This window comes from Rattus rattus, chromosome 15 (genome assembly GCF_011064425.1).
Source record: "Rattus rattus isolate New Zealand chromosome 15, Rrattus_CSIRO_v1, whole genome shotgun sequence".
Lineage (NCBI taxonomy): Eukaryota > Metazoa > Chordata > Mammalia > Rodentia > Muridae > Rattus > Rattus rattus.
The window spans coordinates 36,943,827-36,970,831 of record NC_046168.1 but is presented as its reverse complement, the minus strand read 5'-3'; the positions used below and the strand labels follow the sequence as shown (position 1 = coordinate 36,970,831).

General features: G+C 38.5%; 1 protein-coding gene across 1 annotated transcript in view; it reads right to left on the bottom strand.

The window, feature by feature from the left end:
• Dtwd2 (DTW domain containing 2) overlaps positions 1-27,005 on the bottom strand; it is a 62,764-nt gene that overhangs the window by 12,529 nt on the left and 23,230 nt on the right. The window contains exons 2-4 of the mRNA XM_032885904.1: positions 23,124-23,214; positions 19,702-19,796; positions 19,198-19,390 (exon numbers count right to left, since the gene is read on the bottom strand). Coding sequence (XP_032741795.1) covers positions 19,198-19,390; positions 19,702-19,796; positions 23,124-23,214 — 379 coding nt within the window. The remainder of the gene's footprint in view (positions 1-19,197; positions 19,391-19,701; positions 19,797-23,123; positions 23,215-27,005) is intronic.

Genomic DNA, 27,005 nt, shown 5'->3' with positions numbered 1-27,005 from the left:
CCAAGTCAACTACCTATATAATACCAGAAAGCACGGAAATATTATATTATAATGAACTTAAATTTCATTTGAGTGTAAACATGTATGGAAAATAAGAAATGACCAAGTAGAGAGAGAGAGAGTGTGTGTGTGTGTGTGTATGTGTGTGTCTAAAATATAACAGTAACTGGAACTCGAGAAAGATCAGAAGACACAGGACACATCCACAGCAGCTACCTGAGGTATAACTCTAAGAACTGGGAAACAGATCAATAAAGTCTTTAGTATATTTTTTTTATTTTTTTAAGCCTACCTCCTCCCTTGAGTATATTTCTTAAACACATATTTTATTAACCAACTTTAGACTAAGATGACCTAGAAATTATTAAGGCTCATTATTTACTTGATTTTATTTTTTGTCCTTTAAGCGAAAAATAGTTTAAAGTAGTATCTATGAGGACCTCCTTACAGGCAAATTTAAGCACACTTCAAATCTAAAATACAAAAGGAGCATTCAAAACTTACTAGAAACTATTTTTTAAATCTAGTCCTTTTCCCCAAACTGAGCAATATTAGCAAAATAGATGATGGTGTAACTAAACAAATTGCTTTTAATATCAAAATACAATTTTAAAACACCACAGACAATACTGGTGGCAAAGCAGAAACAAAATCAAAACAAACATGTTTTTCATACCTAATACTCAGTTCTAGCTGATGCATTATAGGAAAAATTGAACAGTGTTATGTCCCTAGTGATTATAAGGATCACTTATAAAAATCCCCTTAACTGTTAAGTTCTAAAAACGTGTTCATTCCCTTGATAAACTTATCAAAAAACACAGAGTAGCCGTCTTCTTGGGTACCAAGTTTTTTACCTTTTTACCTTGGAAACTTTTATTCCAGGTATATAGTGTTTGAAAAGTCATTCAGTGACAACTGACTGCTACAATGCTAATGAAATGCTAATGTTTTTATTTCTTGAACTAATATAACTATATCATTTCCCCCTTTCCTCTTTCTAACCCCCCCCCCACCATGTGTACCTTGGTTGTTCTGTTGTGTGTGTTTTCAAAGCTGGTCACTTGGTACTGGATATCCATTTAGTGTGCTCTCTGTTGAGCAAGACGATCTCTCCCTCTCTCCCCCTCTCCACATTCCATGGCTGCCTTCGTCTCTTTGTGCAGGGTGGAGGCCCTGTGACACTGCCCCTGTCCCTGACTACTCTGGCACGTCCAGAGACACCATCCTTACCCCGGTCGCGTTTAGGCAGTCATGTAGGTTAGACTTCATGGGTGTCACTTCTAATATTCCTCACAACAAACTCCCTGTCCCACTAACCCCTACCATCTTTCCACTCCCACTTCTGCGACGATCCCTGAGCTGTATTTCAGATGTCGAGACTAGGCCACAAAACTCTGCATCTTTATGTGTTCTGATTTTCTATAATGATCTCCATCTGTTGTAAATAAATGTGTCCTTAATTATGGGTGAAAAATTATCTGTCAGTATAAGACAAATATTTGGAGTGTAGTTAGGGACTGTGCTCTTTTGGGAGGTGATGGTTGTAGGTTCTCCAAGATCCATGACTTTGCTAGTGCTAATGTAAATTTAACTATAGTCCTTTCATCCTCAAAGTATTCATATCTCAAAAGCTTATCACACACTCATTCTTGACTATTTAGAGTTTCTGCAATACATCTGAATCTGAATTTGAACTTAAGAATAAACATTCCTTTACTACTTCAACATAGGCCAGAAGTATTGATCACTTTAAAACAGATGCTATAACACTGATGAAACATAAAATGGTCTAATTTTATCTCAGAGATTCAGACTAAACCTCTAGAAAATGGAAATGATAAATTTTTAATTTTTCTATAAATTATAGAATATAACCTATCTGCTTTTGGTTCAATAAATTTTAAAAGAGTCACTTTCAAGTTGACTTGGGACATACATACTTAGCAAGAATACCAAAAAGTAGCTAGAAATGTCATGGTTTTATATGGGCTGCTTTTGTGCATGTGCCTACATAAAGGTGTGTGTGTGTGTGTGTGTGTGTGTGTGTGTGTGTGTGTGTGTGTGTATGCATATGTGTAATATGTTTTCATATATGTTCTGAGAGAGAAATATATGGGCCACAAAAGCAAAATACCTTAAAGTATTATATTTTATAATAAATATCAGTAAAAGTTAGGAACTGCAAAGACTACCTGCATGTTTATATAACAATTATAAGCAACAATGAAATTCATTAGTAACTTCTAAAAGCTATGAAATATAATTTAGTGTCATCCTTCTCCAGAGTTAGCTCATCTAAATTTCTTCCATTTATATTCAGGGTATTTCTCAAATTATACAAAAAAAATCCCAATTCTTTAAAAATTACTAGTAATATGGCAGGATATTAGAAAGTCAAGTATTCTTGCCATCTGTTCATACTGTGCACTCCTCATCTTTCCATAAGCAGAGACAGTTTTATCCACCATGCCCATAATTGAGGTACATAATCATACAGCTGCCTAAAAAGCCAAGCACACCTGTCATGCAAACAGCTCCTTTTTCTGAATTAATTGTGTCCACTGGACCAATTTAATACAGCACTTCTCTGGGATGACTTTGCCAACTGTGACAGCTGTTGCATGGAGTCTACAGTGCATACACTGCTGCGCACAGCCTACTCTCATTGTGGTTATGCAGAACATTTCTGAATAATGTACTCCAAAAAACTTACAGTTAGAGGTTTACATATCACCAGAAAATAATATGATTCTCTAAAGTTACAGTCACTGATTCAAAACAAATACCAACATCTCATTAGTAGGCCCTTTCATATATGACTGCAACTTACAAGCTACATGGAATCAAGGCATGAGTATCTAATAAATATACAAAATGAACTAACAAAATGGCTTACTAAGTAATAAATGGCACTTGCTCCCAAGCCCAATAATCTGTGTTTGATCCCCAGGGCCTCAGGACATGGTAAAGGGAAGAAACCAACTTCTACATACACATAGTAACACATGTATGTATACCCACACACACATTAAAAATTACCCCACAAATTTTATATAAACAAAAACACAAAGCAATCAAGCTCAGTACTAATGAAAAATCATTGTCATAATATAAACCATAAAAATGGAGCAAACTGGCCTTCATTAAAGTTAAAAACATGTTCTTCAAAGCTAACATTAATAAATGCAAAGCAAGATGGAAACTGAAATAAATATTTGTGATACATAAATCTGACAAGGACTTTTTAGATATATTTTAAAGTCTTGCATCTCAACAATAAAAACTGTCCACCGAGTCGGAAGGGACAAACACTTGAAGAAACTCAAAAGACGAAACTCAAAAGGATGCTGGCAACACTGATCATAAGGGGACAGAAATGCAAATTATGCAATGAGGCACAAGCTACTATGGTTAGAATGACAAAAAAAGAAGAATAAAGTTAAAAGGGACAAAGTCCCCTTGTAGATATTCAAATGAAAGCATGTGACCCGAAAGAATGTTCAAAGTGCCCTCATTCGTCCTTCCTACAGTCTGAGAAACATACTACCGCTCTATCAAACATTCCTTTCCTACTTTGCTCTCTTATCTAAATCCTCCGTGCTGATACAGAAACAAGCTTGAGCCTGTCTCACTTGGAGAAAGTAGCAACCCCACACAGGGCTCTCACAGCTCCACCAGTCTCTACTCCTTTCCTTTTCTCTCCAAACTATTCATATCAGGGTTCGCCATTAGCTCCTGTTGAATTGCCCCTTAAGCCAGACAGTCTGGCTTCCATCTCTGCCTTCCTTTAAAGCCTGACTTACTAAGAGCAGCACAGCATCAACTATCCCAGCACTAACCCTGTCCTCCCTGTAGCTGATCTGACAGCAGTGTTCACCGGGAATGAAGCCCTATCTACTGCTCTGCTTCCTTCTATCCAGAAGGCTCCAAGGTCAGTTTCTACAGTAAACACTCCGGTTCCTCAAGCCCCAGATCTTAAATATATTCTCCCTCTCACTCTCCCCATCCCCCACCCCTCCCCTTCCCTTTTTCTCTCTCTCTAGAGCTGAGCTGAGGGCTGAACCCAGGGCCTCATACTTGCTAAGCAAGTGCTCTACCACTAAGCTAAACCCCAACCTTCTCCTTCTCTCTCTTTATTTTAATCCGTGTCCTCACTCTAGATAATAATACTCCTACCTCATTCAACTATGTATGTGGAAATGACTGGCAGATCTGAGCCACCTCTTCAAAGTGAGAACTGAGTGTATTGCTTTAAAGAGATTCTGAATTATCAACGTCATAAGAACAGTACAGAAACTCTGAATGGAAACATTATGTACAAACAATTATATGTCTACTTAGTAGTTTAGGATTTCCATAATGAATGGCATACACAAATAAAGAGCATAAGAATCTCAATGTCAGTACACACTAATGTGGAAAAGGAGGGAGTAGGAATTCCCTAAGGAGTGTAATTAAAGGGTTCTACCCAAAGCTGGTGACCAAAACAACTACTTTTTTATCTGAAAAGGTGTATTATTTTAATTTTTAATTGAAAATAGATTCTTCTCTCATACAATATATCCAGACCACAGTCTTCCCTCCTTCCCAGCTCCATTCACACTTTCCCCAAAACTTCTTATTACAAGGTAACAATAAGGTAGCACCAAGACAGTAGTCAACCAAAATCATTCTACCTAGTGACAAGGAGAGGTAAGAGTTAGAGGCTGTCAGCCCACTGTGCTACTGTGAAACAAGTGGTAGGAGAACCAGGATCCAATGTGTAAGAGCAAAACCTAAAACACTAGTGACTTAAGGCGAGGTCTCGGTCCCATTACGGTAAACAGACTGTGAACTCAGACTTAAAGGCTAAAAAGAATTCATCTAGACAGAGTATTAAAATAAAGAAACATGGATTCAAACAAGAGTTTTGTGGTTTTCCTTAGATTTTCAAAAACAACATTCATTCAACCTCCATTGCAAGCCAAGTGTATAGCATCCTGCTAACTCAACCAAGACAAAGTAAAAAGACAATGGAAGGGAGGGAGGGAGGAAGGAAGGAAGGAAGGAAGGAAGGAAGGAAGGAAGTTAGTTCACTATCCAAACAGAGATGGACACATAGCTGTCCCTAAAAGCCAGAGGAATCTAGGAAAGATTAAGACCAGCAGAGAGATTTGAAGTCAGTAGACCCCTCTTCTCATTTCTTTCTTCTTTTCTCAAGCTTGCTAATTCATAAGGGCATGAAATCATTAGTATTTATACTTCAGTTTTTATTTACATAAAACAAAATGTATCCAAAATTATTTTCTAACAGGTAATACCTCCATAAAGTTATCACTTATAAATACTAAAATGTTGTGGTTTGCCCTGAAGTTATCTGTATTTTGATGCTAATTCCACTGCCCCTAGGACAGCTGCCTAGTCACTTACTCAGAAATCAGGTGACTTCACCAGAACCTTTTCCCCACTGAATTTGTAAAGTACAGGTGAGGGGCAGGTACAGGATAGAAGGAGGCCTGTCATTGGAGGAGAAGGAAGGATGGGCGGGAGAGAAGTTTGAAGGAAGAGAAGAGAGAGGAGGAGAGAGGAGACGGAGAGAGGAGAGAAGCCGTGGCAGGACAAGATGGCAGGTGATGTTAAGATTCTGCTCAGTGAAATCAAAACAACCCTGAGATTTCACCTCACACCAGTGAGAATGGCTAAGATCAAAAACTCAGGTGACAGCAAATGCTGGCAAGGATGTGGAGAAAGAGGAACACTCCTCCATTGTTGGTGGGTTTGCAGACTGGTACAACCATTCTGGAAATCAGTCTGGAGGTTCCTCAGAAAATTGAACATTGAACTGCCTGAGGATCCAGCTATACCTCTCTTGGGCATATACCCAAAAGATGCCCCAACATATAAAAAGACACGTGCTCCACTATGTTCATCGCAGCCTTATTTATAATAGCCAGAAGCTGGAAAGAACCCAGATGCCCTTCAACAGAGGAATGGATACAGAAAATGTGGTACATCTACACAATGGAATATTACTCAGCTATCAAAAAACAACTTTATGAAATTCGTAGGCAAATGGTTGGAACTGGAAAATATCATCCTGAGTGAGCTAACCCAATCACAGAAAGACATACATGGTATGCACTCACTGATAAGTGGCTATTAGCCCAAATGCTTGAATTACCCTAGATGCCTAGAACAAATGAAACTCAAGACGGATGATCAAAATGTGAATGCTTCACTCCTTCTTTAAAAGGGGAACAAGAATACCCTTGGCAGGGAAGAGAGAGGCAAAGATTAAAACAGAGACTGAAGGAACACCCATTCAGAGCCTGCCCCACATGTGGCCCATATATATACAGCCACCCAATTAGATAAGATGGATGAAGCAAAGAAGTGCAGACCGACAGGAGCCGGATGTAGATCGATCCTGAGAGACACAGCCAGAATACAGCAAATACAGAGGCTTAATGCCAGCAGCAAACCACTGAACTGAGAACAGGACCCCGTTGAAGGAATCAGAGAAAGAACTGGAAGAGCTTGAAGGGCTTGAGACCCCATATGTACAACAATGCCAAGCAACCAGAGCTTCCAGGGACTAAGCCACTACCTAAAGACTATACATGGACTGACCCTGGACTCTGACCTCATAGGTAGCAATGAATATCCTAGTAAGAGCACCAGTGGAAGGGGAAGCCCTGGGTCCTGCTAAGACTGAACCCCAGTGAACTAGACTGTCGGGGAGGGCGGCAATGGGGGGAGGGTGGGGAGGGGAACACCCATAAGGAAGCGGGGGAGGAAGGGGATGTTTGCCCGAAACCGGAAAGGGAATAACACTAAAATGTACATAAGAAATACTCAAGTTAATAAAAAAAAAAAAAAAAAAAAAAAAAAAAAAAAAAAAAGATTCTGCTCAGTGTATTTACAGGTTGTTATCAATGTTGTCAAGGAATGGATAGTACCGGGCTTTGTATGTTTAAGTGGGCAATTATATCTTACCAATTGGATCTAAGATTATTGTGTTGTGTGTTCTTTTATGTGAGGGTTTGAGTGTAAGAAAGTGTGCAGCTCGGTTGGGGATTTAGCTCAGTGGTAGAGCGCTTGCCTAGGAAGCGCAAGGCCCTGGGTTTGATCCCCAGCTCCAGAAAAAAAAAACCAAAAAAAAAAAAAAAAAAAAAAAGAAAGTGTGCAGCTGGGCTGTGTTTCCGCCAAGATATCTAGCAGATCTCTTGGGGCACCGAGGTGTAGACCCAGCGGGGTAAAAGACCAACATTACCGTTTTATTTTTATATTTTTACAACAACACTAATATATAAACACAAGTATTAAATATAAACAAGTAACACTTACATAGGGGCACTGAATGAATCTGTACATGAAAATCAAATTAATATGAAGATCAAATTATTCCTAGATAAGATTTGAAGATTCCCCAGGCTTCAGAGGGAAGGACTACAAGGTCTCTCAGGAGCTGCAATGGAGTGAGTAAACAAGAAATCCTTTTCCTAATATGTGGGAAATGTTTCTATATTAAGAAAGACTAATCTCTAGTCACAGACTAGAACCTGTAATATGCTCTATAGATAGAAGTCTTTCCCCCATAGTTCTTCTAGGAAACAAGAGGTAGAGTGCATCTTAGCCCTCAGCTTCATGTGCTGGCCAGATTTTTATTTCCAAATAAAATATGAACCTGAGAAGGTTGAGACTAAAGAGGGAGAAGAACAGACACTCTATAATGAGTATATAATCAGTGCACTGCTTATCTTAGAAATACCAGAGCAAGGAAAGGATGTTATGTATTAATAATACAACCAAAGATATATGCACATAGAACAATTCAAAGAATAAAAGCATGTTTCTTAAGATTTGAAAAAGATAGTTGGAGAAGAAATGAAAGAAATTACGGTTAGGTCCAAAAAGGACATCAAAAAGGTAGTGTCCTAAATGGAAGGGGGCTCTAAGTAAGCAGAAGGATTGTTATTGGGTAAACAGAAGCCTCAATGTGGGTGGGCTTCTATATTAGAATGAAAACCACAATGTCCCTCCCTTATCCACATAATGGTCAACTGCCTCAGGCAAGGACATCTAGTTCCTGGTCAATCTGAATAGACTGTATTAGCTCAAAGACCACAAACCTTGCTGACATATAAAATCTGCTTGCTTTTCTACCATTTTGCTGTTCTCTCTGACCCCTACCACACCCCAGTAAACAGTCTGATTCCTTAATAAACCTTTCTTTCTACTCATGGAGTAGCCCATTTCAGTGGTTTCACTGTGTTCTCACTTATAATAACCAGCTTACATACAATGTACATACATGCAAAAATAGGGAATTCAGTACAATTTTTCTTCCTAATAAAAAATAAGGTAGTCTGAGATATAAAATAAAAATATAAATGATCTGTCTAGTCCCAGTTATCTGACTTCTTATCTAGCATTTAAGGTGCTAATATTGCATAAGCTACAGGCCTCCATTCCAACCAACAGCCAGTCTACCTTCCAGTTATACTTGCCGGTGCACCACGTATTTACAGAAACTAGCTTGGCCTTCTAGTCCAAGCCAAAAAAGATAAATATTTCAATGTAAGCTCTGTCAACAGCACACGGAACTGTGACTGGACTGTGAGATAGTGTAAAGCAGCTGGTGCTTTCTTTGAGACATTAAGGTTTCAGTGAAGTCAGTGAAATACAGTGTTCTAAGAGTCCCCACAACTACCCAAAGTTTCTGTGACTTGCCAGGCTAAAAAAACACCCAAAGTCAAAGTTATGACTAAGAATTAGTACACCAAAAGAAACAAAAGCAAAAGCAACAGAAAGACCCAGGGGTCTGATCCCAGTGAAAGCACGCATGAGATGAGGTTCCTAGAGACCTCTAACAGTAAGGATAATGGCGACAGCACAGGATGCACAAAAATTCTGCAGCAGTGAATTCTAACAGTATGTGCAGTGTTGGTTACAGGAGAAGCTTCTCAGAAATAGCATCTACAGTTTTCACTGGAGGCTAGTCATGTAGGCACCTTCTGCCTCACACATGGCAATGTCAGATCCCCACTGTGTGCACTAGCAGTTAGAGCACATGCACTGCTCACCTCTGGGGAACGTCCATCAGTGCATGTTACTGAGCAGTCTCAGTTCTGCTGTGTCAGCTGCTCTCTGTGCAGGCAGCAACAGGCAAATGAGACAACTATCACTAACACAGACACTGGTAAGAACATCTAGGCACAGCCAACCACAGAACAGCATCTGTAACACTCCTGTGAGAAAATTCGATGCAATTCACGGAAACCAGTATCAAATTAAAAAGTATAAATAATATTCTTTTTGAAATATGCATCACTACAGGAAACCTCAGAGTAAGATTAATGTCGGAAAATTAATTCTTAATTGTAGTCTCTTAAGTGAATCTTGATACATGCTATTTACATGCTACTAATAAAATATTACACAATTTGAGAGGTAATTGTTTAATAGCCAGACACACACCTGCCATCGCAATGCTCAGCCAGCAGGCCCACAGTAATGAAGCCAGACAGCAAAGGACCTGGAGTAAATCTTTTTTGCCCTTGTTTAGATCAGGTGTCTTGTGACAGAAACACAAAAGCAACTAACTCAATAGTGAATAATAAATTAATTTAAGTATAATTTAAATGACTATAGAAAATGCAATTATGAAACAAATTGTAATTCTAATTATACGGATGTTATATAATATAATAATTTAATGATTATAAATTTAATGAAAACAAAAATAACATGACCAACATGAACTGCCATTTGGGTGGCTAAATATAGATTATTTTTTCTTACTCTGTAAGAAGATAAAAAGCAAGAGAGCATTTAAAAGGTACAAGGCAAGCTCAGCAGAAGTGGTGCATCCCTGTAATCCGAGCACTCAGGAGACAAAGGCAGATAGATATATGAGTTTGAGGTCAGCCTGGTCTACAGAGTGAGTTCCAGGACAGCCAGGGCTAACACTGAAAAAAGAAAAACCTGTCTCAAAAATACAACAACAACAAAGAGTGTGTGTGTGTGTGTGTGTGTGTGTGTGTGTGTGTGTGTGTGTGTGTGTGTAATACATAAACTCTATTATTATGCCTTTTGTTTTTATGTTTAAGGCTTGACTCTACTATCTTCAAGTCTAACTTCTAATTAGATACAGAAATGTTTACAGTGGTTTGGTAGCCTTTATGGTTTTATTTTTTAACATGTTCCACAGAATTCCTATACTAGAAATAATTCTCACTGTGCCAGATACTGGAAATGGGACCAAATTGACTAATGGGATCTGGTTAGACAGTATCCTTATAACTAAATAAAATCCGGCAATAAAAAAGCTAAAGGAATAGGTTTTCTCCCTCTTGATCTTGCTTCACTTCCTCATTCTAACACAAAAGGCAGGCACAGTCTTGGAATGAAAATTGCCAAACCTACTGGAAAACTGTTATTGGACTTTTCAATCCCAATTAATTGTAACAAGCCAATTTCTGTTTTTACCCATTACTCTGTCTGTGGTGTTCCCTAATAGCAACACAAATGAGCAGTTATACCAGTATCAGTGTATTAACACTTGTAAAGAATTTTGTGAGGCTGAATCTCAGTGGTCCAATGCAAATAAATAAATATTTATTAAACACAGCTCAATAAGACCACAGTTCCACTTCTCATGGATTTAGTAATCTACCAGCCAAAAAGTAAAATGAAATGTAAACATAAAAAATTCAAAAAAGTGACTAAAAAATAAGTCACAGGATAGTTAAGGAAAGTTCCTCCCAGGAGTCTAGCCATAGGTAGATAGATATTAATAAAATATTCATGTAATTAATACCCACAAACAGCATTCAGACCCACAGTATAAATGATCCAAAGGTATACTGCATAGAAATGCCAGTTATACTGTTTGTCAGACATGACTATCACTTTCCAATATTTATGCTCATACTTCCTTTAAAATCAGAAATAAATTGAGGAAATATCACACCTTAATTTGCAATTTACTACTAGTCTAATTAAAAATTATAAACTCAACCATATGGGAAAACTTCTATTCTGCTTAACGGACATTACATTAAAATGACTTCTCATGCCTTATTGCTATCCCTATACATTGGTGCATCTTTCAACACTCATCAGAGAAAATCTTACAGTAGAAGAACCAAGGCCCACAACAGCTCAACATGCAAATAAAAAACTTCAGAATGCTCAGTTCTAAAGTTGATGTCTCCCCTCAGGCTCAGGGAGGCTGAGGCTGTAGAAAATTACCTGCTACAGAGCTGAGGAAAGACTACAGGACTGGACTTAGAGGCACTGAGTGAGAGGTGAAGATACACAATTCACCTATCTGCTCCCGGGGCAGGAGTAGCCTCTGTAAACATGGAACAGCCAGGCAGTACCTCCACTAGAGCCTGGCAACCCATCACAGCCTGCCAGCCCATCCCAGCAGGCCCTGAGTACTGCAGCAAAGCTGAAGCACAAGACGATGATCTTAAAACAGCCTGTGTGAATATGAACAACACTTACAGAAGAAATGACCAAACCCCTTAAAGAAATCTATGAAAACAAACAGTGGGAAGAATGAAAAAAATTTCAAGTCCTAAAAGTGAACACAGATCAACAAAGACCAAAACTGAGGGAAATCTTGAAAAAACACTTTGGAACTTGAATAGGAACCTCAGAGGCAAACCTTGCCAACAGAATCTAAGAGATGGAATAGAGACTCTCAGGCATTGAAGCCTCAAGAGAGGAAATGAATAACTAAGTCAAAGATATTGTTAAATCTAAAAAACCCTTGGCACAAAACATCCAGAAAATCTGGGACATTGTAAAAAGACCAAATCTAAGAATAAAAAGAATAGAGAAAGAGGAAACCCAGAAAAAAGGAACAGAAAACGAAAATCAACAAAATCATATAAGAAAATTCCCCCAACCTAAAGAATGAGACACCTATAAAGGTGTAAGAAGCATGGAAAACAACAAATGCACTGGCCCAGAAAAGAAAGTCCCCTGCACATGATAATCAAACACCTAGCATATGGAACAAAGAAAGAATAATAAAAACCATAAGGGGGAAAAAAGACTAAATAATGAATAATGGCAGACTTATTAGAATTACACCTAATGTATTTCAATGGAGACTTTAAAGGCCAGAAGAGCCTTGACAGATAAGACTCTAAGAGCCCACATATGCCAGCCCACACTACTATACCCAGAAAACTTTCAATCACAATAGGTGGAAATAATACACACACACACACACACACACACACACACACACACACACACACACACACACCAAATTTAAGTAGTATCTACTACCCACCCCCGAGAAGGTACTAGAAGGAAAAACGTCAACCTAAAGTGATTTAACCATATCCAAAAAAAACATAGGGAATAAATAATCCAAGACCAGCAAAGCATAGGAGATGAAACACAGACAGACAGACAGACACACACACACACACACACACACACAAACCATGGCAACAGCAAAATAACTGGAATCAACAAACACTGCTCATTGACATTTCTCAATATCAGTGACCTCAATTCCCCAGTAAAAAGCATAGAATGAAAAACATGGATCCAGACTTTTGCTACATATAAGAAACAGTGTCAAGAACAGACATAACCTCAGGGTAAAAGGATGTACAAGATATACCAAACAAATAAACATAAGCACCAAGTTTGTGTAGACATTTTAATATCTGAATAACTTACACGTCAAACCAAAACTAATAAGAAGAGATAGGGAAAAATACTACATACTCATCAAAGGAAAAATCCACCAAGAGGGCACTACAATTCTTAACATCTATGCACCAAACATAGGGGGACCCAAATTTAAAAAGAAACACAACTACAGCTTAAAATACATATTGACTCTCACACGCTGTTGCTAGGACACTTCAGTACCCCACTCTCAACAATGAGCAAGTCATCCAGTCAAAAACTAAACAGAGAAATACTGGAGGAAACAAACATTATAAACCAAATGAACCTAACAGATATTTACAGAACGTTTTGCCCAATCACAGAAGAATATACCTTCTGCACTGCACCTCATGGTACTTTCTCCAAAATAAACCACATACTAAGACACAAAACAAGTCTAAACAGATACAAGAAAATTGAAATAATACCTTGCATCCTTTCTGACCACTCTGCTCGAAGCTGGATATCAACAACAAAAGAAATAACAGGAATCTTGAAAATTCATGGAAATCAAATTCTTACTGAATAAAAAATGGATCAAGACATAAATTAAAAAATTAAATACTTTCTATAATTGAGTGAACATTAATATATAACATACCAAATTTATGGGCTATAATGATGGCAGTTCTAAAACCTAAATTAGCTAAGTGTCTACCAAAAAAAAAAAAAAAAGTGGAGAGATCTCATACTAGTGACTTAACAGCACACCTGAAAGCTCTATAACAAAAAGGAAAAAAATCATACCCAAAAGAAGTAGATGGTAAGAGATAATCAAACTCAGGGCTGAATTCAATAAAATAAAAACAAAGAAACAATACAATTAATCAATGAAAGAAATTTCTTTGAGAAAATCAGTAAAACTGACAAAACCATATTCAAATTAACTAAAAGGTAGAGAGAGAATACCCAAATGAACAAAATTAGAAAGGAAAATGGAGCTATAACAACAAACACAAAGAAAATCCAACAATCATAAGGACATACTTTAAAAACCTGTCTAAAAGAAATGGATAATTTTCTTGATACATACCACTTAACCAAGTTAAAACAAGATCAGATAAGCAACTTAAACAAATCTATAACCCCTGGTGAAACAGAAGCACTTATTAAAAGTTTCCTACCAAAACGTGCAGGGGCAGATGGTTTTAACACCTAATTCTAACAGACTTTCAATGAAGAGTTAATTCCAACACTCCTCAAATTATTTCACAAAACAAAACCAGAAAGTACACGGCCCAATTTATTTTCTGAGGCCACAGTTACTGTGATTCCCAAACCACATAAAGTCTCAACAAAGAAAGAGACTTACAGACCAACTTCCCTTATGCAAAGAGCATCAATAAAATACTTGCAAACCAGCTGTGCCATTGTGATGCATGCCCTTAAGACCAGCACTCAGGAGTCAGAGTCAGAGTCAGAGGCAGGCGTTTCTGAGTTCAAGGTCAGCCTGGTCTACAGAGTGAGCTCTAAGCCACTGCTACGCAAAGAAATTTTGTCTTAGAGGAAAAAAAAATGTGAACCAAATCCAACAGCATCAAAAGGACCAACAATGATCAAGTATACATCATCTCAAAGATTTAGGGACAATTCAATATACAAAAATCAATAAATACAATCCACAATATAAACAAGCTAATAGAAAAAAAAATTTATGATCATCTCATTACATGCAGAAAAGACCTTTCACAAAACCCAACACCCCTTTAATGATAAACACAATAATGGCAGCTTGCAGCAAGCCCATGGCCAACTCCAACTTAAATGGAGAGAAACTCAAAACAATTCCATTAATCAAGAGTAAGACAAGGCTGTCCACTCTTAATACATTGTCAATACAATACTTAAAATCTTTGCTAAAGCAATAAGACAACAAAAGGAGATCAAGGGGATACAAATTAGAAAGGAAGAAGTCAAACTATCATTATTTGCAGATGATATGATCGTATACATAAGTGACCTATAAATTCTACTAGGATATTCTTACTGATAAACACTTTCAGCAATGTAGCTGGACACAAAAGTAGCTAAAACAAAAAAAAAAAAAATCAATAGCCTTCCTATATACAAATGGCAAAAAGGCTGAGAAAGAAATTAGAGACACAACACTTTTCACAATAACCTCAAATAATATAAACTATCTCAGGATAACTCTAACCAAGCAAATGAAAGACTTGAAATGAAAAGGAAAATCAAACAAAACCTTTAAGGACACTGTAGAAAGATAGCAGAAGATATAAAGATCTGCCGTGTATATGGAATGGTAAGATTATTAAAAATGGCCATCCTACCATAGGTAATCTACAGATTCAATGCAATCCAAAAATCATCACCAAAAATTCTTGTTAATCACCAAAAATTCTTCAGCTCCAACTAACCAGACAGTACAGATTCTTCACACAAATGACCTTGGAGTTTTTGCTTTCCTCTGAGACTCCATAACCCAGGTCTCCATTATCTGCACTGCTCTCTACATTCTTACTTCCGAGCTTCTCCCCAACAGCCTATTGAGCTCTCAACACTCAATGACTTCTATCCCAAAGGTTCAAAGCCCTTCAACAATCCTCCCAAAACATGGTCAGGTCTGTCACGGAAATACCCCGTCCTGGTACCAATTTTTGTCCTAATTAAGGTTACTATTGCTTTGATGAAACATCATAACCAAAAGCAACTTGGAGAGAAAGGGATTTACTTGGCTTATTTTTCCATATCACAGTTCATCACTGTAGGAAGTCAGGGCAGGAACTTGGGCAGAGGAAGAACCTAGAGGCAGGAGCTGATGCAGAGGCCATGGAGGAGTGCTGCTTACTGGCTTGTTCATCATGGCTTGCTTGCTCAGTCTGCTTCATATAGAACCTAAGACCACCAGCCCAAGAGCGGTACCACCCACAGTAGACTGGACCTCTCTCATCAGTCAGTAAGTACTAAAATGCCGACAGGTTTGTCTGCTTACAGTACAGCCTGGTCTGGAGGAATTCTAAGCGTTCCATCCTCTCAGGATGACTATAGGTTGTATGCAGTTGACATAAAACTAGCTAGCAGTGAGTTTTGCTCTTTCAGGACAAGGCTAACTGGATGGCCAGAGACTTGCCATGTAGATGAGGGCGGTATTGACTGCACAATGGAGGTGCTCCTACCTCTACCTCGAGTGCTAGGATTAAAGATGTGTGCCACCCCTGAGCAGGATCTGACCACAACAAGTGTAATGAAAAGGTTCTCCTACAGCTATACAAACCAAAGTCTGCCAATGGAAAGTGAGCCATAACACTGTCTCCCCACCATAAACAGCAGTGAAGTCAAGGTACCTCTCTCTCTCTCTAGAACTCACAGAAAACAAACAGCCAAAGAAGAAAAAGTTAAAACTACAAAATAAACATGCAAAACTCTACAAAAAGGATAATACAACTGTATACCACAGCCCATCCTGGACCTCCCAGTGCCCTCATAAAAGAAGGCAGAAACTGCTGAAATAGCTGGAATACTAATAAAGAATTTATAGTCCTACTTAAAAAAAAAAAAAATCAGTAACTATACTGAACGATCAAACAAACACACAAACTAAAGAAATCTATCAGAAACTTTGATAAGACAATCTTCAAAATGAACGAAATAGTAAATTGGAGCCAAAAGACCAAAATGTGTAAGAAAAGTTCAATTGAGGAAACTGAAACTATGAAAAAGACCCAACAAAAATGCTGGAAATGAAAGAAATGAATAATCAAATAAAAACTACATCAGAAAGCATCATCAATAGACAACACTATGCAACAGAATGAATTTCAAGAACGGAAAATAATACAATCATATATATGCATATGTATACACACACACACACACACACACACACACACACACACACACACACACATACATATGGTGGTTTGAATATGCTTGGCTCAGGGAGCAGCACTATTAGGAGGTGTGGCCTTGGTGGAGTAGGTGTGGCCTTGTTGGAGGAAGTGCGTCACTGTGGAGGTGGGCAATGAGATCTTCCCTCCTAACCATGCAGGAGCCAGTCTTCAGATGAAGATGTAGAGCTGTCAGCTCCTCCTGCACCATGCCTACCTGGGTACTGCTATGATCCCACATTGATGATAATGGACTGAACCTCTGAATCTGTAGGCCAGTCCCTTTATAAGAGTTGCCTTGGTCACGGTGTCTGTTCACAGCAGTAAAACTAATACATATATGAGCAAAATTACTTAAAACAACCAATATGTCCATGAAGACTGAGATATACTCAAGAGTCCAGACCTAAGAATTTATGGGAGTAAAAAAAAAGGAGCAGAGGTAATGCTAAAAGAAACACACAGCCTCTTTAATGAAATCACAGAAAAATTCCCAAATCTAGAGAAAAAAGTACATATAAAAACATGGGAGAAGAACCACAAATTGACATAATCTTTCCATGATATATCATAGCCAAAATGTCAACAGTACAAAGAAACAATACTAAAAGTAGAATCAAACAGTCATCAACTCACATGCAGAGGCAGGAACACCACAATAGCCAGACCTTACATCAGCAACACTTCAAAGCCAGAAAAGCATGAAGTGAAATATTCCAACCTCAGAAAGCAAATAACTATGAGCCAAATTTAAGGACTTTGTGTCAGGCAACCCACAACAGAGAAAACTCTCCAAAAAACATTGTACAGGGAGGAAGAAGAAAGACAATTTCACTCATGTCTGGTGTGGTACGAGTCAGTCACACAGAATGAAGCCCTGCAATCTACAGTACCATGGATAAACCATGAAACATCATCCTGGGTTACACAGCCAGGCACAGAAAGAAAAGTGCTGTACAATCAGACTCCTGTGGAATCTAACAGAGCTAATCACAGAACTGAGGTAAAATAATGGGCAAAGGCTGCAGAGGGAGATGGCAAAGAAAAGAGGAGAGGGGAGAGGAGAAAAGGGAAAGAAGAGAGGGAGGGAGTGACAGGCCATCACAGGGAGTTCCAGTGAGAAGGGAGGAGGTGCTTATGCTTGGTCACACAGTACAGTGGCTCTAGACAACAGAAAATCTTCAAAATAGCTGGAAAAATAAATCTAAATATTCTTACAATGAAGAAACAATCACAGTTAAGAAAATGTTCTCAGTACAAAAGAAAAACGAATACTCAAGGTTATGACACTCGGTACACTAGTTTATCATTAAGCAGTATATACCTGTTTATATATGATGTTTATGGAGAATCACTCCATAAACATATGCAAGTATTATGTCAATTAAAATACAACTGAATAATTGATCAAGATAAAATTAGTGAAGTGAAAACAAAATATAACAGCAACTGTAAACAATATAAAAGCTTTAAAAAGCTCATAAAGTAGAGAACTTTGTGAGGTGTAAAGAGAGAGAGTGTGTGTGTGTGTCTGTGTGTACGCATGGGTGTGTCTCTGTGTGTCTGTGGGGATCTGAGTGTGCATTATTAGAAACAAGAAAGAACACATTCAGGACAAGTTAACTGTTTAACAGTTTGTATTACTTCTCACTTGGAAGAAAGGATCCCCTAAAGAAATACAGAAAGGCTAAATGTAACCAGAAAGAGGAAAGTGTCCACACTTTAAAGAGTAAAGAGTCTGAAGGGATTTAAAAGCTACCTTTCTTTAAAGTGGCCAGAGCAGACAGCTTTACCAATTCATTCCATCTCATTTTTATGAAGGATCTAATTCTACAAGTAACTATTCTAGGCCATAGAGAAATATTTCTTCAATTTACACTGTGAAGTTGGAATAACCTTGGTTCCCAAACTTGCCAGGTAGAAGTACGGAAACATGTGCACATGTGCCTTACAGCTCAGTACATTACACAGAATACAAGCTCCAGTTGCACACAGAATATCAACAGTCAGGAGAGTTCACTCCAGCAACACAAACATAATCCAATATTTCAAAACCTCTGATTATAACAAATTATGTCAAATCTGAAACAAACACACACTAGATCTTAAAAAAGATTTTGAAAAGTAAAAAAATAAACTATATGATGATAATAATGACGATACCAAAAGTATCTTGCAAAAAGTTTAATCATTACTTTTAATTACTAATTAAAAGTTTAATCATTACTACTGATAATAGTTCTTATTAGTCCTGCCCCTGCCCCGCTGACACAGAGTTTCTCTGTGTAATCCTGGCTGTCCTGGAACTCACGCTATAGACCAGGGTTGACACGAACTCAGAGACCCATCTGCCTTTGCTGCCTTTGCCTCCCAAGTCCTGGGATTAAAGGTGTGTGCTCACACTGTCCATCTAAATATAATATTTCTTAACAAAATCATTTATACACATAAAGAGAGATAATACAATTGAAATTTTTCTATATACAAATGTAAGCATATATACTCACCTACAACATAGGCATTTCTAAATACATATATTCATTATACTCATATATATGAATACCTCTTAATTCATATATTAAAGTACAGTGTTTTCACCAAAAGCCTAAATAGTACGTAATTATACAATACTACTTATTGTTTGTTAAAGTAGTTAGTTTACCTGTTTGGGAAGTCGGAACAAGGAATTCTTATAGAAAATGTCCTTAGCCTGGCTCCATGTACCATCAATGAGGATGATTGTGGAAGGATAAACAGGAGCATCTAATATAAATTCTTCCAAATTAGTAGCTTCAGCCCCTGGATATAATATTAATGTACCAGAGTCCCGGCAAACAGTTGAAAGTTCAATATCTCTAAAACAATTTTTAAGAAATCTTTATTAGGTGTGGGAAAAACAAAAGTTTTACTACACTAGTGAATACCTAGGCAAAGTTCCCTCTGCCATCTAAATGAATGGAGACACTAACTCAAAGGCCAATCACAGCTTCAGCTTCTGGTGGCTGGCATACTGTCTCCTCAGCACAGCTCATCATGTTCCTCTTCACTATTCCCTGCGAAGGCTTTCTCATCCAATGGCCAGTGGCCTCATTCTAACCCTCCCAAAAGAACATCTATGCAGAAAAGAACTATCATTCCCAACTGTCCAGTCAGCCAGTCCACTTACCGCTCTTCACTGAAGCGGCGGCCAATCTTGACTGTGCATTTGTCCGGGGGAAGGCATGCTGCTAGCAGAGGGACTGTGCGCAACACTTTGCTTTCCTTTAGTGAAACATTAAAGCATGGGGTTATTACCTGTGTAAGCATTCTACACCTCCCTGGTGGAGCTCAGTGATAAACTGCTTGTTCATCAGGTGCAAAGACCTATGTGTCAACATCAGCACTGCAGAAAGAAAACTGAGAAACATCTGGCTTCTAGCTTAATATAGTTTTACAAGTGTTTTAATCAAGTTTAAGAAGAGGGAGGGGTTGAGATTTGGCTCAGTGGTAGAGCGCTTGCCTGGAAGCGCAAGGCCCTGGGTTCAGTCCCCAGTCTCAAAAAAAAAAAAAAAAAAAAAAAAAAAAAACATTTTCTATCAGTTTAATACAAGCAACACTTTTTTACCTTATTTAGATATATTTATAGAAATAATGGTTAGAATTATATATTATAGGGAAATACTTTGTAGATATGTATGCAAATGCCATAAGGAAACCCATTATTACGCATAATTAATAAATCTTAATAAGCTAAATAAATTATAAATGCATGTAAATTTGTGTTAAGCTGAATAATTTGATAACCTTTTTATTTCAACAGTAATTACATTTTGAACATGTCAGCTTGCATATTATAACCTGTACCTCTACACCAAAAAAAGCAGCAAAATGCTCAAAAGATAAAACAAAGACCATGTCAAAACAACAGTCACTAATTTTGACACTTGCTAATGGCCAAATGGAACAATTTAAGGAACAAAACAAAACTAAATTCTAACCAAAATACAAAAGTCTCCATGATTTATCTGCAAAAGGGAAGTAGTTTTCTTACACAATTCTAAATTGCTGATGAAGACACGCCCACCCCAGAAAGCCTCCTCTCTCCTCCCATGTAAAGGGGCTGCACTTTGAGAATTCAAAATACCCAAGCAAAACACTGACCACTCTCAGTTTTCCTCAGCATCCTAGCTTCCACTGCTCACAACAAGCTTTCCTGTTATCATAACTCTATCATTAGCCCTATGGAGGTAGAAGGTAGCCACTGTGTTAAAGTATTTATATATGTCAAATTAAATAGTCACAAAGATTTAAAATGTCATCTTTCCCATGTATACACCCCAGTACCACCTTCAAGAAGTAATTGTTTCAACTCTTAGCTTTTGCTTCTGAGAATTTTTCCCATATTTCCTATGATATCTGTTACAATTTTGATTTTTCAATTTTATATATTATAAACCATAAATGATCATTAGCATATACAATTCCAAGTACAACATATAAATATAATATCCATTTACTTTTCTCAACAAACCAGTAAAGAAATAGAATTTTTATTACACTTATCTTTGCAATGAGGAAACTGAAGCCCAGAGAGATGTATTACCTTGTACAAGGCTGTGGACTACATACATAGCTAATAGCATCTGAAACCCAGGCAGTCTTGCTCTAGAACACTGACTCTTAACTTTGCAAGTATGACCTCTCCTAACAAATGAGCATTCTGAACTCACACCTTACAGCTTACTCTCAAATCTGATAATGATTTTAACTAAATCAATAAACAATGATTATTTCATTATGGCTAAATAAATACATAGTTCTATATCATGCAATTTGGCATAATGCTCCTTCCTTTTTACTTGCTTTTGAGATAACCTCTTGTTTCTAAGCACTTTTTATATTCATACACCTACACTTGAAATACACATCACATCGCTTCCATGCAATCCACTCTACCATATTTCTTTCCCAAAATCTCACTCGTAGAACTCATCCAAATGGTTTCCAATCCCGTTTTCATGGGAGACCCATGAAATTGTCAAATCAGTTTATGCAAAGTAGTGTGCTAAAGTCACACATGGAAGCCTAAATATTAGTGAACTAAATGAAGACCAGGGATAGGGAAATCTGTTTGGATGGTCTATCCATAAAATACAACTGTAGTAGACAGACATAATGGATCATCTAAACTGAGCACTGTGGGTTTTTTAAATACATGTAAAAAAATTCAAAATATAAAATCACCACAAATCAACTTTTAAAACTACATCTTGAAGGCTATCTACTACCTTAGGACCACTATGGAAAAATACCGTATTTGTACCATAATATGGAAACAGTATTCACTAAAATTCAGGTTTTAACCCTGTGACCAGAAAGCTACTGTTTTCTGTAAATATAAACTGTACAATATTACAGCAACCATCCAATCACCAACAACCCACCCCACCTCATAGGGCCCAAGCATTTATATACCCTCTAAAAAGTCCTCAGAATTCCAAACGTGTCACACTATCACAGAAACTATCTGCAGCTGGCAAAACCACACCCCTGCGCAAGGCAAATCAACTGCTTTGGACAATCTGAAGCAGCCCCATATATCCCACACCTAGAACTGAAACAAAAACATATTCTCATAATATTTCTGTGTTTTCAAAGTCACAAAAGTTTCACAGATGGCACAGTACAAAGTAAATGTGTTTGTTCTAGCCACATAAAAGAAAGAAAATTTTACCTCTGTATTCATTTTGTAACTATGCCAATCAAAGTCAGTATCTACTCTAGCAAGAAAAGACATCAGGGAGCAAAGACTATAACCAAAGTTTTAAAAGTAATCATTTTTCTTCAGTCTCTGCTCCATACTTTGTCTCCGTATTTCTTTTTGTATTTTTGTTCCCCCTTCTAAAAAGGACTGAAGCATCAACACTTTGGTCTTCCCTCTCCCCAATGGAGGAGTTAGAGAAAGGACTGAAGGAGCTGAAGGGGTTTACAACCCCATAAGAACAATACCAACCAACCAGAGCTCCCATGGACTAAACCACCATCCAAAGAGTACACATGGACAGACCCATGGCTCCAGCTGCGTATGTAGCAGAGGATAACCTTGTAGGGCATTAATAGGAAGAGACACCCTTGGTCCTGTCAAGACTCAATGCCACAGTGTAGGAGAATGTCAGGGCGGGAAGGCAGGAGGGAGTGGGTGGGTGGGTGGAGGATCACTCTCATAGAAGAAGGGGGAGGGTGGATGGAATAGCGGGTTTCTGGAGGGGAAACTGGGAAAGGGGATAAAATTTGAAATGTAAATTTAAAAAATGTCTAATAAAAGAAAAAAGTAATCATTTTTCTGAGTTCTTTATTCAAAAAGTTGAATATTTATATCATGTAAATCTGGGGGGTGTTCTGAATCTTCACCCTATAATAGAATCATATGAACCATTTTGTCTCAAGCATCTACTATCATCTATTAGACAAAGCTTTCAAAATATAAAATACACCTATCATCAATAATGGTCTTTCTGAACACTATGGAGCCGTGAGGAATGACCATGCTGATGTGTGTGTCTACTCTGGTGAACTCAATCTTTCACCTGAAGGCACTGTTTAACTCACCTCTGCTGGATGCTGGATTATGTACAAGTGGGTGGAGATCTGGAGTGGACGCACTGGCAGATATGGACATAAGCACACTTTCTGGGGACGGCTAAAAAAGAAAAAGAGGGAAAAAAATTTTAAAATGTGATATAACATCATCCTAATACGCCAGTCAACGCCATGCCATGTTTTATAACTAAAGAGGTTTACTAAAGCTACATAAATTCAACATGAAACACCATTAATGAATTTAAGGAGATATTTCAGACATGAAAATTATGAAAGAGAGTTAAGTAAATTCTTCTGCATCCAGAGATTCTGGGCTGGGCAGTACACCACACTGCAGTCTAGCACTTGTTAGCACTTACAAAGCCATAGATTTGAACCACCACAAGACAAATTTAATTGGTTAATATTAACGTTAAAGAATATCAATAAATATTGTAGGGAGCCGTGGTGGATTTGGGCCTGGCCGTTTTGTGACTGTATAGCTCAAAGTGGCTAGTGACTCTTGGTTGCATGGCCACACATACTCCTCTAAGATGACTGCCATAAAGCCTCGAGATTGTGGGACAAAAGCCTCTCCCATGAATTTACAGCACAGGAAGATAACATTCAAGGGATGCTTCAGCCTAAGCAAAAATCAGTTATCTCCTGAGTCAACACCCGGTGTCTCCACTGCCTGACCTCATCGCCTGACCTCTTTGCCTCCAGCTATCACTGCCTATACCCTCCATCCTTTGTGCTTCACAAAGGACACTCCCCCTACCTGAAAGCCTTAAAAGCTGCAACGTTCACCCCAATAAACGAGACCTTGACAACAGAACTTCTGCTTGGTCTCCTTCTTCTCTTCACCCCCATTTGACCCATAGGTAGAAGGCCTCTTCAGGACCCTGAATAACTGGGTCCCCACTGGGCGGGGGCAAGTGGCGCCCGAACAGGGCATCGCTTCCCTCGTTACTTCCCATCAATACTATAACCAGCTTAGTGAAGCCATAGATAAGGATATTGCTGAATTAAGAGATGGATTAGCTAACTTAAAAGACTCAGTTGCCTCGTTGTCTGAAGTAGTCTTACAAAATAGAAGAGGCCTTCTACAGGATGAGGAGAGAAGAGACATGGCAGACCAAAATGTCTGGATTAAATAGAGAAGAGCCTCTGGGGAAGGGAAGGGCAACCCAACCCCTGGGCTGGAAAGTTCATGGTTGGGAACAGGGTAAGCCACATAGGGACTGAGGGATGCTGGAAGAGCCTGGAGGCCATCCATGTCTGCTTTACTATGTAAAATATGCACCTGTCCCTTGTCCCAGGGGCTGAAACCAAACCCATGTTGTCTGTATTTATGTCTATGTACCACATGGTGCCTTCAGAGGCCAGAAGAGACTGTTGGACTCTGGAACCTGAGTTAGAGACAGTTTTTAGTTCCCATGTGGGTTCTGGGAATTGAACCTGCACCCACCACAAGAACAAGTGCTTTTAATTGCTGAGCTGTCTCTTCAATCCCAACCACATAAGTCTTAAACAGAAAAGGCAATACTGATGTTATCAAAATTACAGGCCTCAAACCATATTACAAAGCCACAGACAGTAACACAACTAGCCTTGTAGAAGCACAAAAACAGACACTGGCCAACAGAACAGAATTGAGAACCCATAGATAAGCCTACAGGTCAATAGCCATTTAATCTTTTACAAAGGAGACAGAAACATACAGTGGAAAAAAAGGTCAGCCTCTTCACAAATAATCCTGCTAAAACAGGATGCTGTGATTTTAAATAATGAAACTAAACTTGTTGCTTAGTCCCTAAATGCAAAATACATCAAAGACTCTCATTAAACCTAAGAAAGAGAGTGCTAGAGAAAAATATAAGCATATGTAAGGGTCCTCTGTAATGAACTCAAATAGTTCATTTGGGAAATGACCCAAGAACTCTTGAGGAATTTTATTCCAGCAACATGGCTGCCCTGATCACATCCAAGACCTTCTAGGTCTGTGTAATCCAGCTGGAATACAGACACTTCCCTACTGCACACCTTTAATCCCAAATAACGATGTCTAATTGAGGGGCAGACAACATGACAAATCAGAGAAGGATTTGACCAAATGAGTCAGAAACAGAATACACCCAACTGAGGAGAAAAGCTATTGAAGAGCAGTTCAGGGAGGTTCAGTTCAGTTCAGTCCGAGGTCAGCGGGTTGGGAGTCAGCGCAGGGAGTGCAGTGCAGTGGGGTTGCGTTCATTCCTGAGTTTATGCAGTTCAGTGCAGGCCAGGAGAGGCTGTTGAAGCAGGAGAATAAAGGAGCCAGGAAATTAGAACAAATGGCCTATAGAGTTAGTTTGAGGCCAAGCAGAGCAATTCAGTGAGAAGATGAGAGAAGCCAGTTTCAGTCATTCATCTTGGAGAAGAGTTTAAGCCAGAGAAAGCTGAGTTAACCTAGCCAGTCAGAATTCAGAAAGAACTAGAAAGGGTGAGCTTATTCAGCAGAAGGCTTCTGAGACATAAAGCAAATAAAAGTTACTTTTACAAAGAACTGACAACTTGGATTACACAAAGTTAAAAGCTTCTCCACAGCAGAGAAAATAAGCAGAGTTAAGAGTGAAACTACAGAACAAATCTTTGACAACTAAACATGTGACTGGGAATTAATATCTATAATCGATAAATAAATCAAATTTAAAAAAATACATCATCCAATAAGCAAATGGACAGAATGAGGTGAATAAACAATTTTCAGAGGAGAAATACAAATGACCAATAAACCCTTGAAGAGTGCTTACAGCCATGTGATATTTACAGAAGTAAACAAGTGAATTCCCTGCAGTATACTTACACAGGACTGAGCACTGTCACATCTTACCTCTATTTAAGTGCAATGTAGTCCAGAGTAAGAAATGCTTTTACTAAACTAGAGTACAGGTAAACTGGTTGAATAGCTATTATAGCAACCAACTCCTTCAACTCCTACTGTCTTGTTTCTATTGCTGCAACTGAACACCATGATCAAAAAGCAAGTTGAGGAAAAAGAGGGTTATACAGCTTAGACCTCCACATTGCTATTCATCACCAAAGAAAGTCAGAATAGGAACCCAAATAGGTCAGGATCCTGGAGACAGGAGCTGATGCAGAGGCCATAGAGGAGTGCTACTTAGTGGCTTGCTTCCCCTGGCTTGCTCAGACTGTTTTCTTATCAAACATTGAGATAAGAAGTAATAAGCCTTCCTGTCAAAACAAATGAAATGCTTTAAGGCAAATTAGCTTCTAACTTATCAAGGAATGTTTGAATTGTGGCCTATTTTGTATTCCTGTATGTCAGAGACTGCATGAAATTTTCTTAGTCACAAGGGGAAAGAGCTTAAGCAGTCCTTGTATACATGATGACTAGTAACCAAAAGCAGCTGATAGTAATCCCAAATGAAGAAACCACCTGACCACAAACAGTGGCCATGCAGCTGATCTGAGTCTGCTCATGGCCTGTACTCTGTGATGCCCACAGCATTATGTGCTTGTAGGACCAGCCACTTGTCTTTGCATATTCTCCAGAAGACATCTTGAGCTACTCAGAAGAGCCAATTTCCTATTGGTGGACATCGTCAAGCCTCCTAGTCCTCAGCTTCTCTAAGAACCCTGGGAACTATGCCTCTCTGCTACCCAGCACCTGCTTCTTTATTTTTTACCTTTGCCCCTGCCCTTTCAGAGAACCCTTGGCCTCCCTTTGTCTCTGGTGCTCCATGGTGACGTCTCCCACTGCAGGGTACATCTGAATGCTTGGCTTGCGGTTCCATCTGGAAATGGAGATAGCACCTGACTGTGTTGCACAACCTGGTCTCCCATTCCTAGTCTCAGGAGACTCTATTGCTTCAGTCTCCCAAGTGCTGTGATGATATATGAGTGCCGGCA